Raw genomic sequence first — 23,816 nt, 5'->3', positions numbered from 1 at the left:
CTTTCTTCCTTTGCCAACAATTGAACGTGGTTAAGTTTAAAGATTGAAGATTTAAATTAATGGATTTCTCTTGCCTGCTGTGAAATCGAAGAAATAATTTGAAATGGCATATTCATAAATATTTTTTTTAGCTCTGTAGGCAGTAAAGCAACAATTTTTCCAATATTATAAATATATCCATGCTCAAAGTACTGTTGTTTTCCCACAGCCACAAAAATTTGTGGGATTTCAGAATTGCTGCTGAGCAGGTCACCTAGTGTACTAACTCCAAAAACAGATTCTTTCTTTTCCTTGATTTTCCTTAGTTTGCTGATACGAAAAGTTAAAATTTGTTCTATTTCTGGTCTTATCAGTACACTTATAATGAAAACTCTGCTATTAAAAGGACAGGGAAAGAATTCTTCGCAATCTCAAAAGCATGTCACTTCTCTGTGCCCTCTATTCTTAATCCTTATTTCTCTGTATGGTGCATTTGGTGATATTTAAAATTAGCATTGCAATTCCTTTGATACATTTCTAATCAATTGCCTGTTTCTAAATCAAACCTTGTACTTTTGGTTGCCTTTTGGAGCTGTCTTTTGAAGATTGCAGCACTCTCTCTGTGGTAGAATACTTTTAATCAGACTCACTGCAGACATTTAGTTCTAGTGCCGCATTAAGGGCATGCTGCACAATTGAATAGCCACCTTTCAGGTGATGTGGGGGCAAGTGTACTCTCTTGGAACAATGCAAGAGATACCATGGCAGTATTTGAAGACCAGAAGGGGAATTCTGTAATTGTCCTGCAGGTAGATATACTTTAACCAAATCAACTTTGAAGGGTTATCTTGCCACTTAAGTACTTTTTGTGGTACCAGGCTGTGCACAAATTGGCAGCTCCCTTTTGCAACATCAAAAAAAAATGGTTCATTGCCATGTGATTTTGAGAGATCCATCAAAATACAAGTTCACTCTCTCTGCTGCTTGAACCCACTAACCATTTGCACTGTATCTTCTATTGCTGTATCTTATGGGGATGTGAATTGTTTTAATATACGAGGCATAATCCCTCCACACATAATGGTTCTGGAGATGTACAAGTGAATCATGGATGATCTAAATGGCTTTGTTATTGTTGCACTGATGTACAGAACTCAGATTGTGTAATTACGTGATGGGAAAAGACTGAAGCCTCTCAAATATGCCTCCTGCCACCCTGGAAGTATCATAACAATAACATGGTTGTTGACTAACTGTGATCTCAATCAGTTAGTTTACAACAGATTTTGCCGAATTGGAGAGACTCTTCTTGTGGCGAAGCTTTGTAATAATTTCATAGAGTAATACAGCATGGAAACAGGCCATTTGGCATGCCACATCCATACCAAACAGTGGGCACCCATCCAAATAAATCCCATCTTCCAACACTTGGCCCATCACTTCCTATGCCAAGGCAATTTAAGTGCTTGTCTGGACACTTAATGCTGTCAGCAACTCTGCTTCCACCACTCTCTCTGGCAGTGTATTCCAAGTACTCGGCACTTTCTGGTATTGTCAAATTTTCTCATATGGCAAGTGTAGTATCTCCTGTCTCAGGTTACTCTACCTGGCTACCTTACAGACTTATTATAGTGCTTTTGGTTTTCTAGTCTGAACACTCACGAGCACACGTCCCCCTGCAATGTAATTTGAAAAAGACATCTGCTTGGATTGTGTGCTATTGTGCCGGGAATCTAATGAGAATTCCTGTTGCTTTCACAGTAACGAATCACCCACAGCTTGACATGAAGAGGATAGCTTTGAGGATTATGTTGGACAGACTGGGAGAGGCAGTGTGGTCACTCACTACTGAGAGATGGCCCACAGGAATGTCTAGGTGCCACAGTAATCACCTCCTGTTGGGTAGTATGGTACAGTGCTCACCATTAAGCTGACTGGGAAGTTTCCAGGCTGGGGGAACTATGCAGCCCAAGAGACGAGGCACATCAAAAAGGAGCTGAGGAGAGATGGTGGGATCCAACAATCTGTCAGCACGTTGAACAAATGCAGCCAGTCCCCAGCATTGGCTTGCAAGCAGCATGCTGGCTAGGGTGTAGTCCTGAGCTGCACACCTTGCAGCTGAGCAGGTACACCACCTGCTCCAGTCCTCACAGGCAGCCTCTCCACATTGCTGCCAGAGCATCAGAGGAGGGTAGGGATTCGCACAAGGTTCCTGGCACAGCAGTCTCTATGCATAATGTCTCTCTATGCATAATGCTGTAATGACCCCTTTTAGTGCTGATTCCATTAGCAGGAGGAGGGATAGCAGAGTATTGCATCATAACGTCTATCTTGGCATCGATATGAATCAAACACTTCTTGCGTACGTATAAAACTTTGGTTAGGCCACATTTGGAGTATTGTGTGCAGTTCTGGTCACTGCATTACAGGAGGATGTGGAGGCTTTACAGAGGGTGCAGAAGAGGTTCACCAGGACATTGCCTGGATTAGAAAGCATTAGTTATAAGGAGAGGCTGGGTGAACGTGGATTGGTTTCACTGGAGCGTGGGAGGCTGAGGGGTGACAAGATAGAAGTATATAAAATTATGAAAGGCATAGGGTAGATAGTTGGTCTTTTTTCCCAGGATGGAAATGTTAAATACTAGAGGGCATAGGTTTAACATAAGAGGAAGGAAGGAGATATGCAAGGCAAGTTTTTTTGCACAGAGATAGGTACCTGGAGCACACTGCTAAGGGAAGTGGTAGAAGCAAATACAATAGCAACATTTAAGAGGCATTTAGACAGGCATTTGAACAGGCAGGGAATGGAGGGATATTGACCAGGTGCAAGCAGATGGGATTAGTTTAATTTGCATCATGGTTGGCACAGATTTTGAGCCAAAGGGCCTGTTCCTATGCTGTACATACAGCATACTTCGATGTACATACTAAAATTACAAAGTTGTTATAATGTTATGGCATGGAAACCATCAACCACAAGTGGAATTTGTTCTGTATGCTTGGTATCCAGGAATAGGAAGGAATTAAATTTTTCTTGGTTGTTAGACTGTTTTCTGGAAATGGAGTCTTTTGAGAAGATTATTGGAGGTGAAGAAGGGAATGTTCACAAGTTATTTGTACCAGCTGGTCACAAGTCAAGTGTTGAAAATGTCCTTTCTGATGGTCATGATCTGAAATCAAGCTTTGAAAATGCCCTCTTGGCTCGCATCTGTAGTTATTGTCAAATGTCTTGCATCTAAAGTCATAGAAACATAGAGTAATACAGCACGGAAACAGGCCCTTCAGCCCAACTTGTCCATGCCAACCCAGATGTCCCTTGAAGCTAGCCCCATTTGCCTGTGTTTGGCCTGTATTCCCTCTAAGCCTTTCCTATCCATGTAGCTGTTCAAGTGGCTTTTAAATGTTATTGTACCTGCCTCAACCACTTCCTCTGGCAGCCTGTTTTGTATATGCACCACCCTCTGTGGGGTTTTGTAGAATTTTATGTAAAATTCTACTAAACTTAATGGAGCATGGATAAACCTTTTTGAAATATTTTACTGGATAACCAGGACTGTCTGAAGGTCCTGGTTTCCCAGAACTTCAGTTCTGAGGAAGGGTCCCTGACCCAAAACATAATTGGTTTCTCTATCCACAGGTGCTGCTTGAGTAGCTGAGTTCTTCCAGCATTTGTTTCTGTATAAAGAACTGCTAGAACTTTGATTTTAGAGGTAGCTTGGAAATTTGAGATTTTGTTTACATTGTTGAGTTATGTTACTAAATGATAATGTTCTTGGCTGTGTTTTTTGACTACTTTTGAGTAGTTTAATTCTATGCTAGTAACTACTGTGCAGATGAGCTTCTGGTTGTAAATTGAAGTTATTGAAGGGAAAGGAAATTTAAAATTAATCCACTGTTTTGTACTGCAAACAATGACAAGCCACAAGTTTCTGCCATCAAATCAGTTTTGTGGAGTTTTGTCTAATTTCATGGATCCTTCTGTTTCTATTCAGTAAGTCATTACGTATTTTTCATTAGCTTTGTATACCTTACCAGGATTCACTTGGGTAAAAAGGTCGGCATGGACCTGCTGGGCTAAAGGGCCATTTTCTGTGCTGTATGACTCTATAAAACACCTGTGTGTGTGGTGTTCAACAATCAAGTTTGTTAATAAGAAATTGGATGAGTATGGATAGGATTTTGAATTGTCTGCATTTATGAAGCAGGAAAGCTGCTTCATTTTAGAATATTATTTCCCCAAGCAATTTTTTCACCTATTCTTAAATTGCAGAATACATCGGGTATGGAGGATCAGAATGAGGATGAGTCCCCAAAGAAGAATACAGTATGGCAGGTAAGAGTGTGCAGAGATGTGAACAACATCAGGATTATTTGAGGCAAATGGGCCATCTTAGTGACCTTTCTCTTCACACATTATAGATTGCAGAGAATTGACGTGTCACTATTGGGTTCATTCGTGGCACAGGTGGTAGTAGTACGTTGTAGGACAGCTTAAGTGAAGGTTTTTGGCGTCAAGCAGTTATCTCTTGATCTCAAGTTCTCAGTGCTGGTATGGAATCACACCAGGTGTTCATTCTTTGCAAGATGTAGAGACACAGACTTCTGGAGGTAACAAAAAGCATGGATAATACTAAGGCCCTCTCCTTTGTGTCTAGTACAAACCTAAACTTAAACAGAAATATGCCAATAATGTTCTCAAAGCTTTCTTAACATTAATAAATACATTAAAAATTAATTATGGAAGGAAGTTATTTTAGCTAACAAACTACTTCCATTGAGAGTTACAAATAATGATGGGATTTGAAATCACAAAGGTGCAGCTGTGTAAACAAAGGCCACTGTCTGTGGGCCACCTGACATAAGTGGTCTAACAACTGATCACCATATTTATACAACCAATGATTGGTTCCTCAAAGTATGCATATATGTTTTGAAAAAAATCAAGATGGGGCCTGGAGCTGACTTCACAAGTATGTGGTTACACAGATGGCAAATTGGTGGGTAAGGATTCTATCAATGCTTCACAGGTCAATATACTTCTCTGGTCAGGCCAGAATCCTTAATTATACTGTTAAGCCACCTATAATGAAATTCTCGCAGGATTGCTGTAAACTGTTAGAAGTTATGTCCTGACAACTTGGCTGTATTTGGAACTGTGTAGCACATGGGTTAAAAGATACCAATGGTGGCAACAATATTGGCAATGGGTGATGAGTGCAGAACTGCAGCTATTCAGAACTTTAGCATAACATTAACAGCTGTAGCAGCTTGTGCTTGCACCATGTCTTGAGCATGATTAAACAATTCCAGAATGTCAAAGGCAAAAATAAGCCAGGGTGACGATGGGAAAAGAGTTAATGTTGGTAATCAAAAGTGTGGTCAAAACAAGAGATTTCATTGAGGAAACTTGGGGAAGAGAATTGCAGTGTGGGGCCAAGACAAGTAAAGGGTTTGAAGTGAAAATTCGCAGGTGGTTGTAAAGATGGGGAAGCAGTGAGGACATGGTCATGGAGGAACTAGTGAGAGGAGTTAGTGCTGGCATTTATTGTCCATCCTAATTGCCTCTAAATTGAGGAGATGGTTAAGAATCAACCACATTGGTGAGTCTTCAACCAGACTGGGTAAGGATGGATGATTTTCTTCTCAGAAGGACATCAGTGAACCAGGTGGGTTTTCAGTCACTGTTATTGAGATTGACTTCTTGTTTTCAATTCTAGATTTATTTAGTTACTTGAATTTCAATTCCCATGCTGCACTGTGTGATTCTAATTCCCATGCTGCACTGTGTGATTCTAATGTGTCCCTGAATCAATGATTCAGAACCCCAGCTACTAACTACTACACTTCTCCTTTAGACGGAGTTTGATAGTGGGAAGTACATAATTTGCAGCATGCTCAAAGGACAAGTGAAAGAGAAGTTCAGAGGCAGGATGACAATGAAGGGAACAGGATTCAAGAATGTGAATGTAATGTTGATTGTTGAGAGAACAAATTTGGAATAGAAAGAGCTAGTTCTTTGTCAGCAAGCATTAGGCCAGGGTAGATTTAAGGGTTATATTAATAGAAGTCAATGGTACAAGAGGTATGCCGAAGGAGAGTCTTTCAACTAAAATCTATTAATTTCAAATGCAAACAACTTGTATAGCATAAATTTCTCATTTTGAAACGAATTGGAGATCTCCACCACTCTTTGCATTGAGGAGTGTTTTCTAACTTTGATCCTTAAAGACGTTTCTGTAATGATCCCTGGACACCCCAGAGGAAATACGTTCTCCCTATCTGTCTTATTAGTTCCTTGTAAAGTCTTGAAAGCGTGAAGAAAATCATCTTCCAATCTTCTAAATTTGAGGAATACAGCTTACTGGTGGTGGATTTTGTGTCCATTCACCAAAGTCGAAGATCTTCCGATTGTGCATAAGTTGCAAGTTGCCATCCTGCATCCGATTGTGCATAAGTTGCAAGATCCTGAGCTGTACGTAGGCCATCCCTGAGTGGTGATAGGCCAAAAGGTGTTGCATTGCTTGTCCATCACTGTAAATACGTGTGTTGGATATTTTAATATAGCCCAAGTTGTGTATTTTAATTCATGTATCTGTGCCCCTACATATGTCAGGATCTCTGCTGAATCTAACTTTGACAGTTTAAAAAATGTTTTGTTCTATCCTTACCATGTTTGTTCTGATTGGCCAGGTTGTCCAAGGGTCTAGTCTAGAGCCCTAAGTGGATCATTTCATGGCCCTCACAGAAAGGTGCTCAGTTGCTGCTGATGCATGTACTGACGCCACTGTCAAGGTATGCAAGTGCGTGTCTGCCTTAACTTCTCGTGGGTGGTTGCAGCTGTAGCGATGACTAGCTGTACTGTTTTGAGGAAATCCCTGTGTGACTTCAGGCAATTTACTGTCAAGGTTTGTCATTTCCTTTCCCTATTGCCTGGCCACAGCTCTCCAGATGTCTGGTGGTGCTATTCCGACAAGGAGGTACAAGTTGCTGACGTTCATTGGCTTACTGCTGGTGATGATTCTGCAGATGTCACTCGGAACCTGGTTAATTTATTTGTATGAATAGAATGTTCCCATACCAGGCAGCACACTGGTGCCACTGAGTGCAGAGGTCCCAGTTGTATGTTGGGACCAATTGCACGTCCCAAATGTGCTCCCATTTTGAGGGGCATCATTATAGTTGATGTTTATCTTTTTGTTGCACTGTAATTATGCAGGTAGAAGAGGCTGATCTGTTTGTTTGGGTTTGGTGTAAATTAATTAGTAACATACTGTACAGCAGCATAGGCCAAGCAGACTGTGATATAATCTTTCCTCACAATTTAACCATTGGAATCCAGGTAGATTCAAGCTGAACTCCTGCTGAGGTATGGTGACTGGAGCCCCCTGCAACATGTCAGATGTGATTTAACCTGGGCTACTGTATAGATGTAGACCGAGTCTTAAATTTTACTCCTTTATATTCAACAGATTAAAGGCTAGTTTTTCCATGATTTTCTGATATTTGAATCAAAGGAATATATGTATCCCTAGCTGTTTCTAGCCATGGCTGTTTAAAATAGTATTTTGTTCCATCCATCCTTGGTCCAAAGTGGAAGACTCCACATGTGTCTACATTAAAATCTATTTGCCATTCATTCACTCAATATGTTACTTTCAACATTTCTGCTTCTATCAAATGCTTTTATTACTGTTTTTATCAAAGTTACTTGCAAATTTTTAGTGTAGCTTTCCATCCTATTTTTAATATTTCTAATAAATAGTGAATAGTTGAGGCCACAGCTTGTATGTCTGAGGCACATCAGTATTCACATCCTGCCAATTGCAATGTATGGCCATTATCCCTCTTCAGCCTCCTCTTCTTCAGCTGATTTTCCCAACCAAATTAATATTTTGCCTCAATCTATGAATTTCAATATTTGAGGCTTCTCTGTTATGAAAGCTTTAGTAATATCCATAGATATTCTACTGTCCACTACCTCATATCTTTTCAAAAATTTCATTTAGGTGGAAGGGTGGAAATGAAAGATTTGTTTTAATGTAATGCCCTTCAGAAAATCTCATGGTACTTTACAATAAATATGTTTTGAAGTATAGTGACTGGGGTAATGTTGACCACATGTCAGCCAAGTTTTACTTAAAGCTGCACTGTGATATTGCCCAGAAATATGTTTTTAAAAATGTTGACAAGGGATGAATATAAGGACAATGTGCATACTTCCCCTGTTCTTCTATGCAATGTCAAAAAGTACATAAAGCTTCTGTTCTGACATTTTAATTTGCAAGTGGTGCTTATTACTACATTAGAGTCAGCCAAGAATTTTGCCCTGTGGTTCATCGATGGGACTAATGACTAGATAAGATAAGATCTTTATTAGTCACATGTACATCGAAACACACGGTGAAATACATCTTTTGCATAGTGATTTTTGGGGGGCAGCCCGCAAGTGTTGCCACGCTTCTGGCGCCAACATAGCATGCCCATAACTTCCTAACCTGTACGTCTTTTGGAATGTGGGAGGAAACCGGAGCACCTGGAGGAAACCCACACAGACACAGGGAGAACGTACAAACTCCATACAGACCGTGGCCGGATTTGAACCCAGGTCGCTGGCGCTGTAAAGCATTATGCTAACCACTATGCTACCGTGCCTGCCGTGAAGGCGATCACTGCTTTACGGTGTTCAGGTAACAGAAATTCGCCTTCACAGAATTCACAATTCATTACCCCCTAAAAATTTGACATATGGAATCAAATTTGTTCTCACGGAATTTTGGGTGGGGGGGTGGGGAGAAAGTAAGTAAATACTTTATTTTCAACTAGTGTTTCTTGACACGTGCAAATGACATGGCTTTGCGTTACGGAAAACCACGATACGGACCAATTTCTAGGAATGCAACCACCTCCCACCCCTGTAACACAGAAGTCAGCTGTATTTCCAAGTTGCTGGTAGTGCACCCATGTGCTGCTGTCCTTGATGGAAGAGATGATAGTTTTAGCAAATTCTTGTGGAGTAGCCTTGGTGAGATGCTGCAAAGTATTTTGTAGATGGTACACATCACAGTCCAAGCACACTGATGGGAGAAAGAGTGCATGTTTAGGGTCGTGGATGGATACCAAAAAAGTGCTCAAATTTGTCCTGGATGATATCAATTTTCTTGAGTGTTATTGGAGCTGCATTGATCCAGGCACATGGAGAATATTTTACCACATCTTGACTTGTGCCTTGTAGATGGGAAGATTCAGAGAATGAAGTGATTTACCTTCAAGCTGCTTTTGTAGAGTGAGTAGTCTGGTCAGTGGTGACGCCAGGATATTGGTGGCAGATATGATGTTCAACAGTATTATCATCATAGAAACACAGAAAAACTACAGCACAATTCAGGCCCTTCGGCCCACAAAGCTGTGCCAAACATGTCCCTACTCTAGAAATTACTAGGCTTACCCATAGCCCTCTATTTTATTCAGCTCCATGTACCTATCTAACAGTCTCTTGAAAGACCCTATCGTATCCGCCTCCACCACCGTTTCCGGCAGCCCATTCCACGCACTCACCACTCTGAGTAAAAAAAAACTTACCCCTGACATCTCCTCTATATCTACTCCCCAGCACCTTAAACCTATGTCCTCTTGTGGCCACCATTTCAGCCCTGGGGAAAAGCCTCTGACTATCTACCCGATCATCATCTTATATACTTCTATCAGGTCCCCCCTCATCCTCCGTCTCTCCAAGGAGAAAAGGCCGAGTTCCCTCAGCCTGCTTTCATAAGGCATGCTCCCCAATCTAGGCAACGTCCTTGTAAATCTCCTCTACAACCTTTCTATGGCTTCCGCATCCTTCCTGTAGTGAGGTGACCAGAACTGAGCATAATACTCCAAATGGGGTCTGACCAGGGACCTACATAGCTGCAACAATACCTCTTGGCTCCTAAATTCAATTCCCCGATTGATGAAGGACAATGCACCATATGCCGCCTTAACCACAGAGTCAACCTGCGCAGCCGCTTTGAGCGTCCTATGGACTCGGACCCCGAGATCCCTCTGATCCTCCACACTGCCAAGAGTCCTACCATTAATACTATATTCCGCCAACATATTTGACCTACCAAAATGAACCACTTCACACTTATCTGGGTTGAACTGCATCTGCCACTTCTCAGCCCAACTCTGTATCTTATCCATGTCCATCTGTAACCTCTGACAGCCCTCCAAACTATCCACAACACACTCAACCTTCGTGTCATCCGTAAACTTACTAACCCACCCCTCCACTTCCTCATCCAGGTCGTTTATAAAAATCACAAAGAGTAAGGATCCCAGTACAGACCCCTGAGGTACACCATTGGTCACCAACCTCCACTCAGAATACGACCCTTCAACAACCACTCTTTGCCTTCTGTGGGCCAGCCAGTTCTGGATCCCATGTCTCCTCACCTTCTCCATAAGCCTTGCATGGGGCACCTTTCAAACGCCTTGCTGAAATCCATATACACTACATTTACTGCTCTCCCTTCATCGATGTGCTTAGTCACATCCTCAACAAATTCAATCAGGCTCGTAAGGCAGGACCTGCCCTTGACAAAGCCATGCTGGCTATTCCTAATCATATTATACCTCTCCAAATGTTCATAAATCCTGTCTCTCAGGATCTTCTCCATCAGCTTACCAACCACTGAGGTAAGACTCACTGGTCTATAATTCCCTGGGCTATCCCTACTCCCCTTCTTGTATAAGGGAACAACATCCACAACCCTCCAATCTTCTGGAACCTCTCCCATCTCCATCGATGATGCAAAGATCACCGTCAGAGGCTCCGCAATCTCCTCCCTCACCTCCCACAGCAACCTGGGGTACATCTCATCCGGTCCCGGCGACTTATCTAACTTGATGCTTTCCAAAAGTTTCAGCACCACCTCTTTTCTAATACCTACATGCTCAAGCTTTTCAGGCCACTGCATGCCCCCACGACAATCCCCTAGATCCTTTTCCATAGTGAATACTGACGTAAAGTATTCATTAAGTACCTCCGCTATTTCTTCCGGATCCATACACACTTTCCCATTGCTGCACTTGATAGGCCCTATCCTTTCGCATCTCATCTTCTTACTCTTCACATACTTGTAGAACACCTTAAGGTTTTCCTTAATCCTCCCGCCAAGGTCTTCTCATGTCCCCTTCTGGCTCTCCTAATCTCTTTTCTTAAGTTCCTTCCTTTTAGCCTTGTACTCTTCTGGATCTCTAACATTACCTAGCTCTCTGTACCTTTTGTATGCTTTTCTTTTCCTTTTGACTAGATTTATTTTAGTCTTTGTACACCACGGTTCCTGTATCCTCTCGTGACTCCCCTGTCTTATCAGAACATGTCTATGCAGAACTCCACACAAATATCCCCTGAATATTTGCCACATATCTTCCGTACTTTTCCCAGAGAACATCTGTTCCCAGTGTAATCTTCCAATTTCCTGCCTGAGAACCTCATAATTCCCAGTACTCCAAGTAAACGCCTTTCTAGTCTGTCTGTTCCTATCTCTCTCCAGTGCTAATGTAAAGGAGATAGTGATCATAATTCTATCACCAAAATGTTCACCCACTGAGAGATCTGATACCTGACCAGGTTCATTTCCCAATATCAAATCAAGCACAGCCTCTCCTCTTGTAGGCATATTTAAATACTGTGTCAAGAACCCTTCCTGAACACCTAACAAACTCCACCCCATCTAAACCCCTCACTGTCTGGAGATGCCAGTCGATGTTTGGGAAGTTAAAATCCCCTATCACAACAACTCTGTTATTCTCACACCTTTCTAGGATCTGCTTCCCTATCTGCTGCTCAATATCCCTGTTACCATTGGGCGGCCTATAAAAAAAACACCCAGTAAAGTTATCGACCCCTTCCTATTCCTAATCTCCACCCACAGAGACTCCGTAGACAGTCCCTCCACGACATCCACCTTTTCTGTAGCTGTGATACTATCTCTGATCAACAGTGCCACTCCCCCATGTCTTTTGCCTCCCTTCCTGTCCTTCCTGAAACATCTAAAACCCGGCACTTGAATCAACCATTCCAGCCCCGGAGCTATCCAAGTCTCCATAATGGCCACCACATCATAGCTCCAAGTATTGACCTAAGCTCTAAGCTCATCTGCCTTGTTCACAATACTCCTTGTGTTAAAATAGACAAATCTCAAGCCTGTCTGAACACTTCCCTTCTCTATCACCTGCCTCTGGTACTTACTCCTAGCTTCCTCTATTTGAGAGCCAAACACCTCTTTCCCCAGTCTTTCCAGTACAGATCCCACCCCCCAACAATTCTAGTTTAAACTCTTCCCCAATAGCCTTAGCAAACCTCCCCACCAGTATGTTGGTTCCCCTGGGATTCAAATGCAACCCGTCCTGTTTGAACAGGTCATACCTGCCCCAAATGAGGCCCCAATGATCCAGAAAACTTAATCCCTGCTCCTTACTCCAATCCCTCAACCATGCGTTTAACCTCCTCCTCATTCTGTTCCTATACCCACTGTTGCTTAGCACAGGCAGTAATCCGGAAATTACTACCTTTGAGGTCCTGCTTCTCAACTTCCTTCCTAATTCTCTATAGTTTCTTTTCAGGACCTCATTCCTCTCCTTACTTACCTATGTCGTTGGTACCAATATGTACCATGACCTCTGGCTGTTCTCCCTCCCCCTTCAGGATATCTTGGACGTGATCTGAAACTTCCCGAACCCTGGCACCTGGGAGGCAAGCTACCTTCCGAGTTTCTTTCCTGCATCCACAGAATCGCTTGTCTGCCCACCTAACTATAGAGTCCCCTATCACTAGTGCCCTCCTCACTCCTTCCCTACCCTCCTGAGCCACAGGGCCAGACTCTGTGCCAGAGACACTGCCACTGTTGCTTCCCCCAGGTAGGCTGTCTTCCCCAACGTTACTCAAACGGGAGTAATTATTGTCAAGCGGTACAGCCACAGGAGTACTCTCTAGTACCTGACTCTTCCCCTTCCCCCTCCTGACTGTGACCCAATTGCCTGATTCCGATGGTCCTGGTGTGACCACCTGCCTATAACTCCTCTCTATCACCTCCTCACTCTCCCTGACCAGATGCAGGTCATCAAGCTGCATCTCCAGTTCCCTAACACGGTCCCTCAGGAGCTGCAGCTCATCACACCGGGCACAAACATAGCCTTCCCAGAGGCAGGGAGACTCCGGGAACTCCCACATCTAACACTGAGTACAGGAAACCGCACTCATACCCTTTACTTTCCTCAAGTCACCTACCTTTCCTCGCCCCTTTACGCCATAGCCCCTTGAGCCAAAGCCCAGAACACTCTGCTCCTTCTCACTCAGCTGCCCGCTGGATGTGGCGATTTGCTTTTTAAACTGCCTGCGCCTTACCTGCTGACGTCACGTGCCTGCGCAGTCCAGTCCCCACTATTCCCGACTAAAACTTATTTAAAAACTTATAAAACTTTATAAAACAGAACCTTACTCAACTAAACCTTACAATAAAAACTCTATACAAAAAAAAGGAAAACTTATCTGTCCCAAAGTCCCGACCTCTGCCGAAGTGAAACCCACGAAACTCATCTATGGTTGACTCTTGTAGGAGATGGTCATTACTTTAGCAGTTGTGTAACTTGGATGTTTCTTTTGACTATTGTCTAGATCTTGCTGCATTCACAAGTAGGTTGTTTCTTTTTTTTTGGGGGGGGGGCGCGTATTGTGAATGCATTGGATGTTTTGCAATGATCAACAGATATCTCCAAGATAGAAGGAAGATTGTTGATATAACATTTTCAGTTGTTTCAGACCTGGTATACCATCCTGAGGGACTCTGGTTGATTTTCAACAGCCAAAACATCTTCCTTTGTGCATGTCATAATTCCACCTCTTGATTCCCTTTGACCACAGTTTTACCAGGGTTCCTTGAAGCTATGCTTTGTCAAAAGTGGTTTGCTTAGCTTGCCTCTAGAATTCAGCTCCCCTATTCATGTGTGCACCAAGGTTGTTATGAGGTGTGGGACTCAAACCAGTGATCCCAAACTGAGCATTGGTGAGCACTGCTAGTTACATCTTCCATCAATTTGCTGGTGATACATAGAACAGTACAACTAATGACATCTAATCCCTTCTGCCTGCACATGGTTCATATCCCTCCATTCTCTGCATATTCATGTGCCTACCTGTTAAATGCCTCTATTGTATCTGCCTCCACCACCATCCCTGGCAGCGCATTCCAGGCACCTAGCACTCTGTGTATATTTAAAAAGGAACTTGCCCCACACATTTCCTTTGAACTTTCCCCCTCTCACCTTAAAAGCATGCCCTCTGGTATTAGACATGTTGACCCTGGGAGGGAAAAAAATACCAGTTATCTACTCTGTCTATGACTCTCATAATTTTATAAACTTCTATCAGATTTCCCCTTAGCCTCCACCATTCCAGAGAAAACAACCCTATTTTTTTTCCAACCCCTCCTTATAGAACGTGCCCTCTAATCCAGGCAACATCCTGGATCACCTCTCCAGCACCAACTCCAAAGCCTCCATGTCCTTCCCTATAATGGGGCAACCAGAACTGAATGTAATGCTCCAAATGTGGCCTAACTGGAGTTTTATAAAGCTCCAACATAACTTCCTGACTCTTGAACTCAGTGCCTCAACTAATAAAGGCAAGCATGCCATACACCTTCTTTACTGACTTGTGTGGCCATTTTCAGGGTTCTATGGACTTGGACCCCAAGATCCCTCTGGACATCAATAAGGGTCCTGCCATTAACTGTGTGCTTTCCCTTTACATTTGCATATCTGCAACTGATCTATATCTGATCTACATGTGCGCGAGTGACACCAAATGAGGACAGGATTGTTAATACATTTATAGTAAGAGTCAGGCTGTAATCAGGATGAGTAGCTGTGGTGGATGTGTACACTGCCTTCAAGATAACATCATAGACCATTTGGTAATACTCGCATTTCAGAGTGATCAACTCTATTCCAGGGCCTTGAGTGTACAATCTAGGTATGCTTCAGTGCAGCAGAGATGGGCTGCAGCATGTTTGAAGGTGCTATCTTTCAGATGAAACAGTAAATCAAGACCTTTGCCCACCCAGACATGTGTGATAAAACGTTGGGAGTCTTTCTGAAGTGCAGGGGACTTTTCCCTGCAGCTCCAGACAACATTTGTTCAGCTAACATCACTAAAATTGGTCATTTGTCTTACTGCTATTTGCGGATCACACTGTGCATGAATTTGCTGTTGCTTTTCCCCATAATGACGACTATAATTGGTGGGGGTGGAGGGGAAGAGTTTAAAAATTCAGTGACGTCCTTTAGGAAGTCCTGAAATCATGAGACATGTTTCTTGCTTTCTGTGGCTTGGGAGGAGGAATGACAGCTATTTGTGTTCTGTTGACCTGACTGAAATCAGCTAACTCAGTGATCTTGATATTTCAATCTCATTTTCTGTGCTGTGCTCTCCTGGCTGTTTGGCTGCTTGACCTATTTTCCCGGTATAACACTATGGAGAGACGTAAGACCAGATCAATACCATATCGGTCTCTTTGCTTCACAGGATGATAGCTTTGCTCTGTTGCTATGATATTTTTTTTAAGTTAACAGCTGTAAGGCATGCTATGCATCAAATATAGATGTAGATAAAATATTTTTGGCCTATATAGGCCAAGCTTACAGCACTGAGTTTATAAATATTGCATCTGTTTTGTATGTATTACCTCTTGTGATATACATTTTGTAATGTAAATGTTTTGTAAAAAAGAAATTGTTAATTTATTAGACTTGGAGGTCCCTGAGATGTTGAATTTTTCCTAAAAGGCCGGTATGTCTCAGCTGATCTGAATGCTGCTTCCTTGCTCCTTTCTATTAACCCAACCCCCCCCCACTTTCAACTCCACCTTCAAGCTTAGCGCAGAAAGTCTGCAGTCTTTAAAGTGTTTAGTATTGAAGCATCTATATTGATTTGGTCTCAAACTTCAATCTAAGTATCCATCATGTTTTTGTTTCCTTTCTTCTGATTAAATGAATCCAGATCACAAATGGGCCACCTTCCATGATTGTTCCCAGAAAAAGGCCTTCAGGAAACTACGAGAAAGAGAAGGATTTGTGTATTAAATACTTTGACCAGTGGTCTGAATCAGATCAGGTGGAATTTGTGGAGCACCTAATCTCCCGAATGTGCCATTACCAGCATGGACATATTAACTCCTATCTGAAACCCATGTTGCAGAGGGACTTCATCACTGCTTTACCAGGTAAGATGCAGTATTGTGTATATGTGAGAGGGTAGGAATATGACTGGTGGGTGTGAGTCCCTTGGTGTTATTGGTGGGCCTTTTACTAAATAAATGGAGAAGGGTAAAAGTCTAAGATGTAATGCACAGTCAAAATTGCAAAGAGTGAAAAATGACAGCATGGCGAGTTGTGAATTCATGGATTGAAGCGGGAGGCAAGGCTTAGGAAGAAAGGAACTTGAAAGTAAAAAATCTGCAGGTACTGGAAAAACTCAATTAAAATCCCATCAGTTCTGGAAATACTCAGCAGGTCAGGCAGTATACGTGGTAAGGAAAACAGGTAACATTTCAATTCTAAAACAATTCATCAGAATTGGGAATGAGAGAAATCAATTTAGTTTTAAGTTGCAGAAAAGGTGGGAGAGGAATGGATAGAACAGAAAGAATATTGGTGCTAGGACGAGGCCAAAGTGGAACTTAACTACTTTTGTGGACTGAGAAAAAAACTTGAAGCAGAGGATGCACAAAGGAGGAGGAGTGTGTTGGGCTAACATGAAAACATAAAGTGCTGGAAACACTCGACAGCTCTGAAGAATCTTCGACCTGAAATGTTAACTCTGTATCTCTTTCCACAGGTGCTGCCTGACCTACTGAATGATTCCAGCATTTTCTGTTTTTAATTCAGATTTCCAGCATCAACAGTTTTTTTTGATTTTTCTGAGCCTGTGGCCAGTGTTGAAGTTTGGAAGGAATGTTAACAGAGAGGAACTTTTTTTTGGAGGAAAGAACAGGAAGGAATTTTATTGTAAAAGTGTGAGGTTAACATTAAATATAAACATTGTTAAAGGTAACTAAAAGCACTATTACCAGGACAACATAGATGGAAATGTACAGAAAGTTTTAATATGTCACTTTTGATATATTGATCTTGGATGTTTTTTTAAAAATGCCCGTGCTTCTAATTTTTTAAAAGAATCTCAATACAAGGTTATGGCAGGCAATAGCTCACTGACCACAGCAATGCTGTTAACCACAACTGAAATGGCTTGTGGTGATTACAGTTTTTGAAACTGACAGATATATGGCCAAGCTCCATTGAACAGCACTTGCAAAGTTGAGACAATGAGGTAACTAAAGGGTAGTGAATAGTTAAATCTAAGAATTGATTTTAAAAGCCTGAAGTTTCTGAAAGAATATAAGAATATTTGGCATCATTCTCAGCACAAACATCACAGGCCGATGGGCCTATTCCTGTGCTGTGCTGTTCTATATTATATGATATAATGTGGGAGATGATCTAGCACATTGTCTCTTCTCTCCCTAGCTTATCAACTGGCATTCCATTTCACTGCTCTTACCTGTATTTCACTTCTTAAGAACTTGATTGCTTCTCTTTTCAGTTATGTTAGAAGTATCTGCTCTAGCACATAAAAGAAGCCTCTAATCCTGAAATTGAGTCTGATTTGCCCTTCACTAATGAGTTACCTGAGGAGGGTATCAGAAAATGTTGGATACAGCAGATCAGGCAGCATCTGTGGAAGGAGAAAGTTAAGGTTTTTGGTCCAAGACCCTTTGCCAGAACTCTCTCAGTTCTGATGAAGGGCCCTGGAACTGAAACATTAACTGCTTCTTATTTTATGGATGCTGCCTGACCTGCTGATCTCCAGCATTTTCTGTTATTATTTCTGGCTCCCAGCATCTGCAGTTTTTCTTATTTTTCATGTCCCAGGAAAATGTCTATACTCAGAGCAGAGTCATGGGCTTTTTGAAATTTTGACAAAAACATCCAATAGCTTACACTTTTATGTTGCCATGCAGCAATTTCAATGTAAACCTGTTGCAGGTAGTACTACATTCAGATGGTTGACAGAAGGCTCATAGATCCACCAATCTGAAATAGAAGCACATCAAGTTAGAGGGCATCTTTTTTATTACTTTCAACTCTTGTCTTTCTGAGCAGTGCTAGACCAGATCTAGAGCTGCAGCTTGGTGTAAAGGTTCCTCAGCTCTCAAACCCAACTTCAGAAAAGAATCCTGCATCACTTGTATTTCCTGTACTTGTTTCCTATAGGCTTGCCTGGGACATGGGAGGGTTTGTGCTTTACTCCCAATGACTATTGGAAATTGGACCATTTCTACCCAAGCTATGTACAATCCTTGCAGTCGGGGTGCAAAATTTATCCTGTTGCTCTGGGTTTGAATGGAGTTCAGCTGTCAGAGCTAAAGGGCACTTGGAATTCTAAACCATAGCACCAATCAGTTCCTTAGTGTTTTTTTCTCTAACTGTGGATGTTATAGGAATGGCTGATACAAATACAAGGTCACTACTATTAAATGGTCCCAACCTTGGCGAAAGTCTGTATTTTTTTAAAAAATAAAACGCTCATCCATAGCATCTCCTTGTGGTTGCTATACATTAGCTAATTGTGTTGTCACTTGATTACTGCATTTGGTCCAGTGCATGATGGGAAAATTCAAGTTCATCTGAAATGTTTCAATGCTAATGATGCATATACTTCATATCCTCAATTTATTCCAATATCTGCTCTCACTGAATGCTTGACTGGTTTTATAGAGCTCACTGCTCCCTCCACACAAAAGTTTCTAGTTCAAAAGAATTGGAATGTTTAATTGTACCACTGGAGGTTTTCTTACTGCCTAAATAAACATAGCTTCAAAAATGCCCTGCCCATTTTTTCAGTTCACTGGAGTCCCATTGAGAACATTGGGATATCAAGAGAGCTTGGACAGCGATGTCTGCACTTCATCGGAGACCCAGGAGATGGCAGCATTAGTTGACAGTTCTCCTCACAGCATCTTTTTAAAATCTCATTAATCTTGTGCCATGGAAATTAATAATTTTGCAGGGTTCAAGCCTAAGCTAGTATGTAAAATAGAATATCTAAAATTTGCCTGTTTTTATATTCACTACAGCATTTGGGATTCCTGTCCCATAAGGAGTTGGTTGTTGAGCTATCTTCATTCAGGCAAGTTCAGTGTTGGTTGATGCTTTGACTGGATAGGGCTGGAATAACAGAATGATACTACATTTGAGCTGATAGTAGCACAGCCACATCTGGATTCAATTGGTTTCTTTATCCATAGCCTCACCTTGAAGAAAACAAATTCAATTTTTCAGAATGTACTAATAAGCAATTGATGTGGTGACATTGTTCTGCCAATAAAAGAACAGTTGCTCAAGCAGTCAGACTCTAGAGGGTGCTGTTTGCAGTACTATAATCATTCTAAAACATGCACAATGTGTGTTGGATTCCTTTGCTTTATCTCCTTTTTATTTTTCATCAATCTTCTCTTTACCAGATATGGATCAATCAGGCTTTGCATTAATGTATCAGGTTTATCTGATTTCCAGCATCTATAGTCTCTCAGCTTCATTTGGGTGTGAAGATGAGTTCAGCTTGCTTGCCTTCCTAAAAGTTGACTAAAGGATTTTTTCCTTGCATCTCTGTAGGACACATGTGCTTCTCCCCATTAATCCCGTCCCACCCAAGTGTATGCCAAGTATTTCAGCCTGAAATTCAATGTATCAGATTATGGTGTGCTAGGCATGGTGCAGTGTAGGTTGCTAATGTTTCAAATGGTGGCACATGCACACTGACCAACCTGATCTGTTTGGGCTTGTGGAACATTTATTTCAATGTGTTGGAGCAGTAACATTGAGCAAATATTCTAGAAGGAAAACGGGTGACCAGCCAGAATAAGCATCCGCATTTGAAATATTTTATATCAATGGAAAGGTTTCTGATGTTGAATATTAAGAGTGGGACTAAATAAATATTTAGACCCATAGAACATTTCTTAAATTGCTATATTTCCTGTATATATAAACAGTATATATTGCTGTTTCCTTGGTTAGGGAGAGGACATCTACTGAGCTTTTCTTCAACCTGTTCATTTTTATATAACTAAAAAAAAACTTGTATATTACACAAATCAAAAATTGGGAAGTAAGAATGGAAGATAAACCTATATCTATCTGCAGGTAAATGAGGAACAATTATGGAGAGAATACTGTTGGAAGGGTTGAGTATGGAAGCACAGTTGTTAACCAAGTAGTCTAGCAATCCAGGGAGAGGAGCTAACAGTGCAGTGAATGTAAGTCCAAGCCCTCTAGGGCATATTGAAAATTTTGAACTAAGTTTTAAAATAAATCCAGAAATAAGAGGCAACTGAAATAAAAAAAAGTTGTTTTCTGCAGTGAAATTCCTCAACATGGAATATTATTCTTGCACATTACCAGGAACTCAACAATTCTAGGAGTGAAGGTTTTCATTTTTCTTTGTGCTCAGTCTTCGAGTTAAATGCTTTGAAGGTTGCAATGCTGGTACAAAGTGACATTCCTCTCCAGCTCTGCTGGTTAATGGGATTAGCTTCAAGCAGGTATGTCTAACTGGAAGCTTCAGGTTGCTGACATTTAGTCACCTAAGCTCCAAGCTCCTTGGTGCCATTTGCACATATTATTTCTTAGTTTGTCCTATTTGACTTTTATGGGTCTTAGAGTTTGGGAAGAACAATATTGTCTTATTGGTATTTAAATTCTAATCACACGAAGCTCCATGTCTGCAATTGACCAGAAGAGCAACATTTTAAACTTTATAGTTTGCCCCTGGTTGATGCTCACTTATACCTTTGTTTCAAAGTCTTGGACATCCCAAATTTAAGTAGATGAATTAGATGAATTGTAAGGGAAGACCTTCATTTAATGTTAGCAGAGGTCTAGATAACCACTGTTTGAAGAAAACAGTTGTCAATGTGGGCATGCCTCTTCACTTTTCTAACTGAATCTGCAAAAAGATGGCCTCATTACATTCAATCAGTGAAGTTCTTCAGTGAAGTTTCTAGAAGCTTAACTTATTGGTTGGTTTCCATGTTGTGGTAAGCATTGACCTATGTAGAATGTGAAACAAACTTCCAGTGACTTACTGCATTACTGAGAGCTGTTATAACCATAGAACCATACAGCACAAAACAGGCCCTTCGGCCCACCATGTTGTGCCGTCCATCAAACCACCCTCACACTACCTAACCCTTTCCTCCCGCATATCCCTCTATCTCGCATTCCTCCATATGCCTATCCAACAAGCTCTTGAACCTGTCCAATGTATCTGCCTCCACCACCACCCCAGGTAGTGCATTCCATGCACCAACCACTCTCTGGGTGAAAAATCTCCCCCTGACATCTCCCCTGAACCTCCCACCCATAACCTTAAAGCCATGCCCTCTCGTCTTGAGCATTGGTGCCCTGTAAAGGAGGTGCTGACTGTCTACTGTCTATTCCTCTCAATATTTTATATAACTCTATCATGTCTCCTCTCATCCTCCTCCTTTCCAGTGAATAAAGCCCTAGCACCTTAAGCCTCTCCTCGTATTCAATACGCTCTAATCCAGGCAGCATCCCGGTAAATCTCCTCTGCACCCTCTCCAACACCTCCACATCCTTCCTATAATGAGGCGACCAGAACTGAACACAGTACTCTAAGTGTGGCCTAACTAGAGTTTTGTAAAGCTGCATCATCACTTCGCGGCTCTTAAACTCAATCCCGCAATTTTATGAAAGCCAACATCCCATTGGCCTTCTTAACTGCTCTTTCCACCTGTGAGGCAAATTTCAATGAACTATGAATATGAAGCCCCAGATCCCTCTGCTCCTCCACACTGCCAAGTACCTTGCCGTTTACCCTGTACTCTGCCCTGGAGTTTGTCCTTCCAAAGTGTACTACCTCACACTTCTCCGGATTGAACTCCATCTGCCACTTGTCAGCCCAGCTCTGCATCCTATCAATATCCCTCTGTAAGCTCCGACAGCCCTCCACACTATCCACAACACCGCTGATCTTGGTGTCGTCCGCAAACTTACTAACCCAGCCTTCCACCCTTATTAGTGATTTGTTCTGCATAGTTCTTGATAAATGTGCTGTTAATACAGACATTGAATGGCAAAAAGAACTCAGGGTCTGCTTATGAAATGGACAAGCAGTTGTGTTGAATTTTTGGCTGCATTGAATGCAACGAGGACACATTTCTGCAGATTCAGTTAATCTTTTGCATCTCTATAACAACCAATCAAATTTTCAGAATGACTGATTTCCAATTGTGGATATTCATAATTAAGGGTTATCTAATCCAGGCCACTCAGATCATTTACACAGCCATAGTTAATGAATAATATCTCATTGCACAGTGCTTCCTAAGTAAAAGTAGCCTTGTACGTGCATTTCATGTTTACATCTGCTAGATTATTAATTGAATTTTCCACAACTGTCATGGTGGGATGTGAACCCTGGTCTGCATTGTTAATCCTTGCTTCTAGATTACCAATCCTGTAACTTTACTGCTGCACCAATGCTATTCCTTTCTTGTTGCCTCCCTACAAGCAGCAAGCCCAGCAAATCGTCCTATTCACTGTGATCTCCCTACTCAGCGTGATTGCTGGTGACTAATCTCACCATCCAGCAATTTGTTACGTCCAGTACTGAACCTATGAACTTTGTGCACTCCTTCTAGAATGTCTGTTCACTTCAGGTCAGTGCTCTTCCATCTGAGAGCTTGTTGTGGATAACTGGATCAGTTTCATGACCATGATGGTATGACACCAACCCCATAACCTCTCTGCCTAACTCCTGTGGTGCTATGGCTCTTTTATCACCAAGTTGCATCTAATCCTTCTACCAAGTGTCAGAAAAAATTCTGATTGGGATATCTGCACTGCTTTCTTCCTCAGTCTCTAAACTAGGTACTGTGTTGCACTTCAACCTCTGATTTCAGCTTGTGGCTCGAATCACCGTACCCCCTCCCCTAAACTCACTTCCCTCCTTTTATTCTCATTGCCTATAAATATGGGTGGGCAATTTATACAATGCTTTGAACACTGCCTTGTGTCTCCTTACCATTTCCATTGCAGCCATCACTGTCAACTTCCCTGTTTCTGTTTCTTATCCTCCTCCCCATCTGTCTTTTAACTCTGTTTTCTCCCATTTCTGAGAAAGAAATATCTCTCATTCACTTCTGCACTTTCATATTGACTTTCTTTTGACGAAGGTGTAGGCGGGTGATGATGATGCTTCTCCCATTAGCAAAGCTTCCCCACCTAGCTCTGCTTTCCAGCATTTACTCCATTCAGAATTGTCTTTGAAGTATATCTGTTTTATTTACAACTGTCAACCTCCCCTTGTCTCATCTTGCTTATCATTTATTTTGAATTGTTCTTTATCGTCTATTCAAGTATCATGCTATGCTTCTCAGTAAGATCCATTCAGTGCCTCATTATCCTGGATGTTTTCAATATTAACAGTCATTGCTATCTTCCAAATTCACTGCTCTCCTTTCATTAAGTCTCTCCCAGCATATAAACCATGTTACCAATGCATATGATCACCCTTTCAATCATGCCTTTTGACATGGCTCCTGTACACTACTTTATCTGTTTATAGGTGCAATTAAGTTCGAAGTTTTTCATTTTGCATTGTAGCAAGTTTTTCCCACTTTAAAATCCATTTCTTTAAGTATCCATCCCAGATAAAATTTTCTTTACCTAGCACTCCTCATGATATTTCTGAAACTATTGATCTGCGA

General features: G+C 41.6%; 1 protein-coding gene across 8 annotated transcripts in view; it reads left to right on the top strand.

Moving 5' to 3' along the window:
- LOC127569724 (F-box/WD repeat-containing protein 11) overlaps window positions 1–23,816 on the top strand; it is a 149,545-nt gene that overhangs the window by 58,838 nt on the left and 66,891 nt on the right. For 4 of the 8 annotated variants that reach the window (XM_052014537.1, XM_052014540.1, XM_052014536.1 and 1 more), the window contains 2 exons: window positions 4,250–4,312; window positions 16,022–16,244. In XM_052014537.1, the coding sequence (XP_051870497.1) occupies window positions 4,250–4,312; window positions 16,022–16,244 (286 nt within the window). Of the gene's footprint in view, window positions 1–4,249; window positions 4,313–6,669; window positions 6,772–16,021; window positions 16,245–23,816 lie in introns of all 8 variants that reach the window. The other 4 variants (XM_052014539.1, XM_052014538.1, XM_052014542.1 and 1 more) reach the window with 2 other exon arrangements.

The sequence above is a fragment of the Pristis pectinata genome, chromosome 4 (genome assembly GCF_009764475.1).
Source record: "Pristis pectinata isolate sPriPec2 chromosome 4, sPriPec2.1.pri, whole genome shotgun sequence".
Classification (NCBI taxonomy): Eukaryota; Metazoa; Chordata; class Chondrichthyes; order Rhinopristiformes; family Pristidae; genus Pristis; species Pristis pectinata.
Note: the sequence above shows the minus strand (reverse complement) of the source record. Positions and strands in the feature narration are given on the sequence as shown.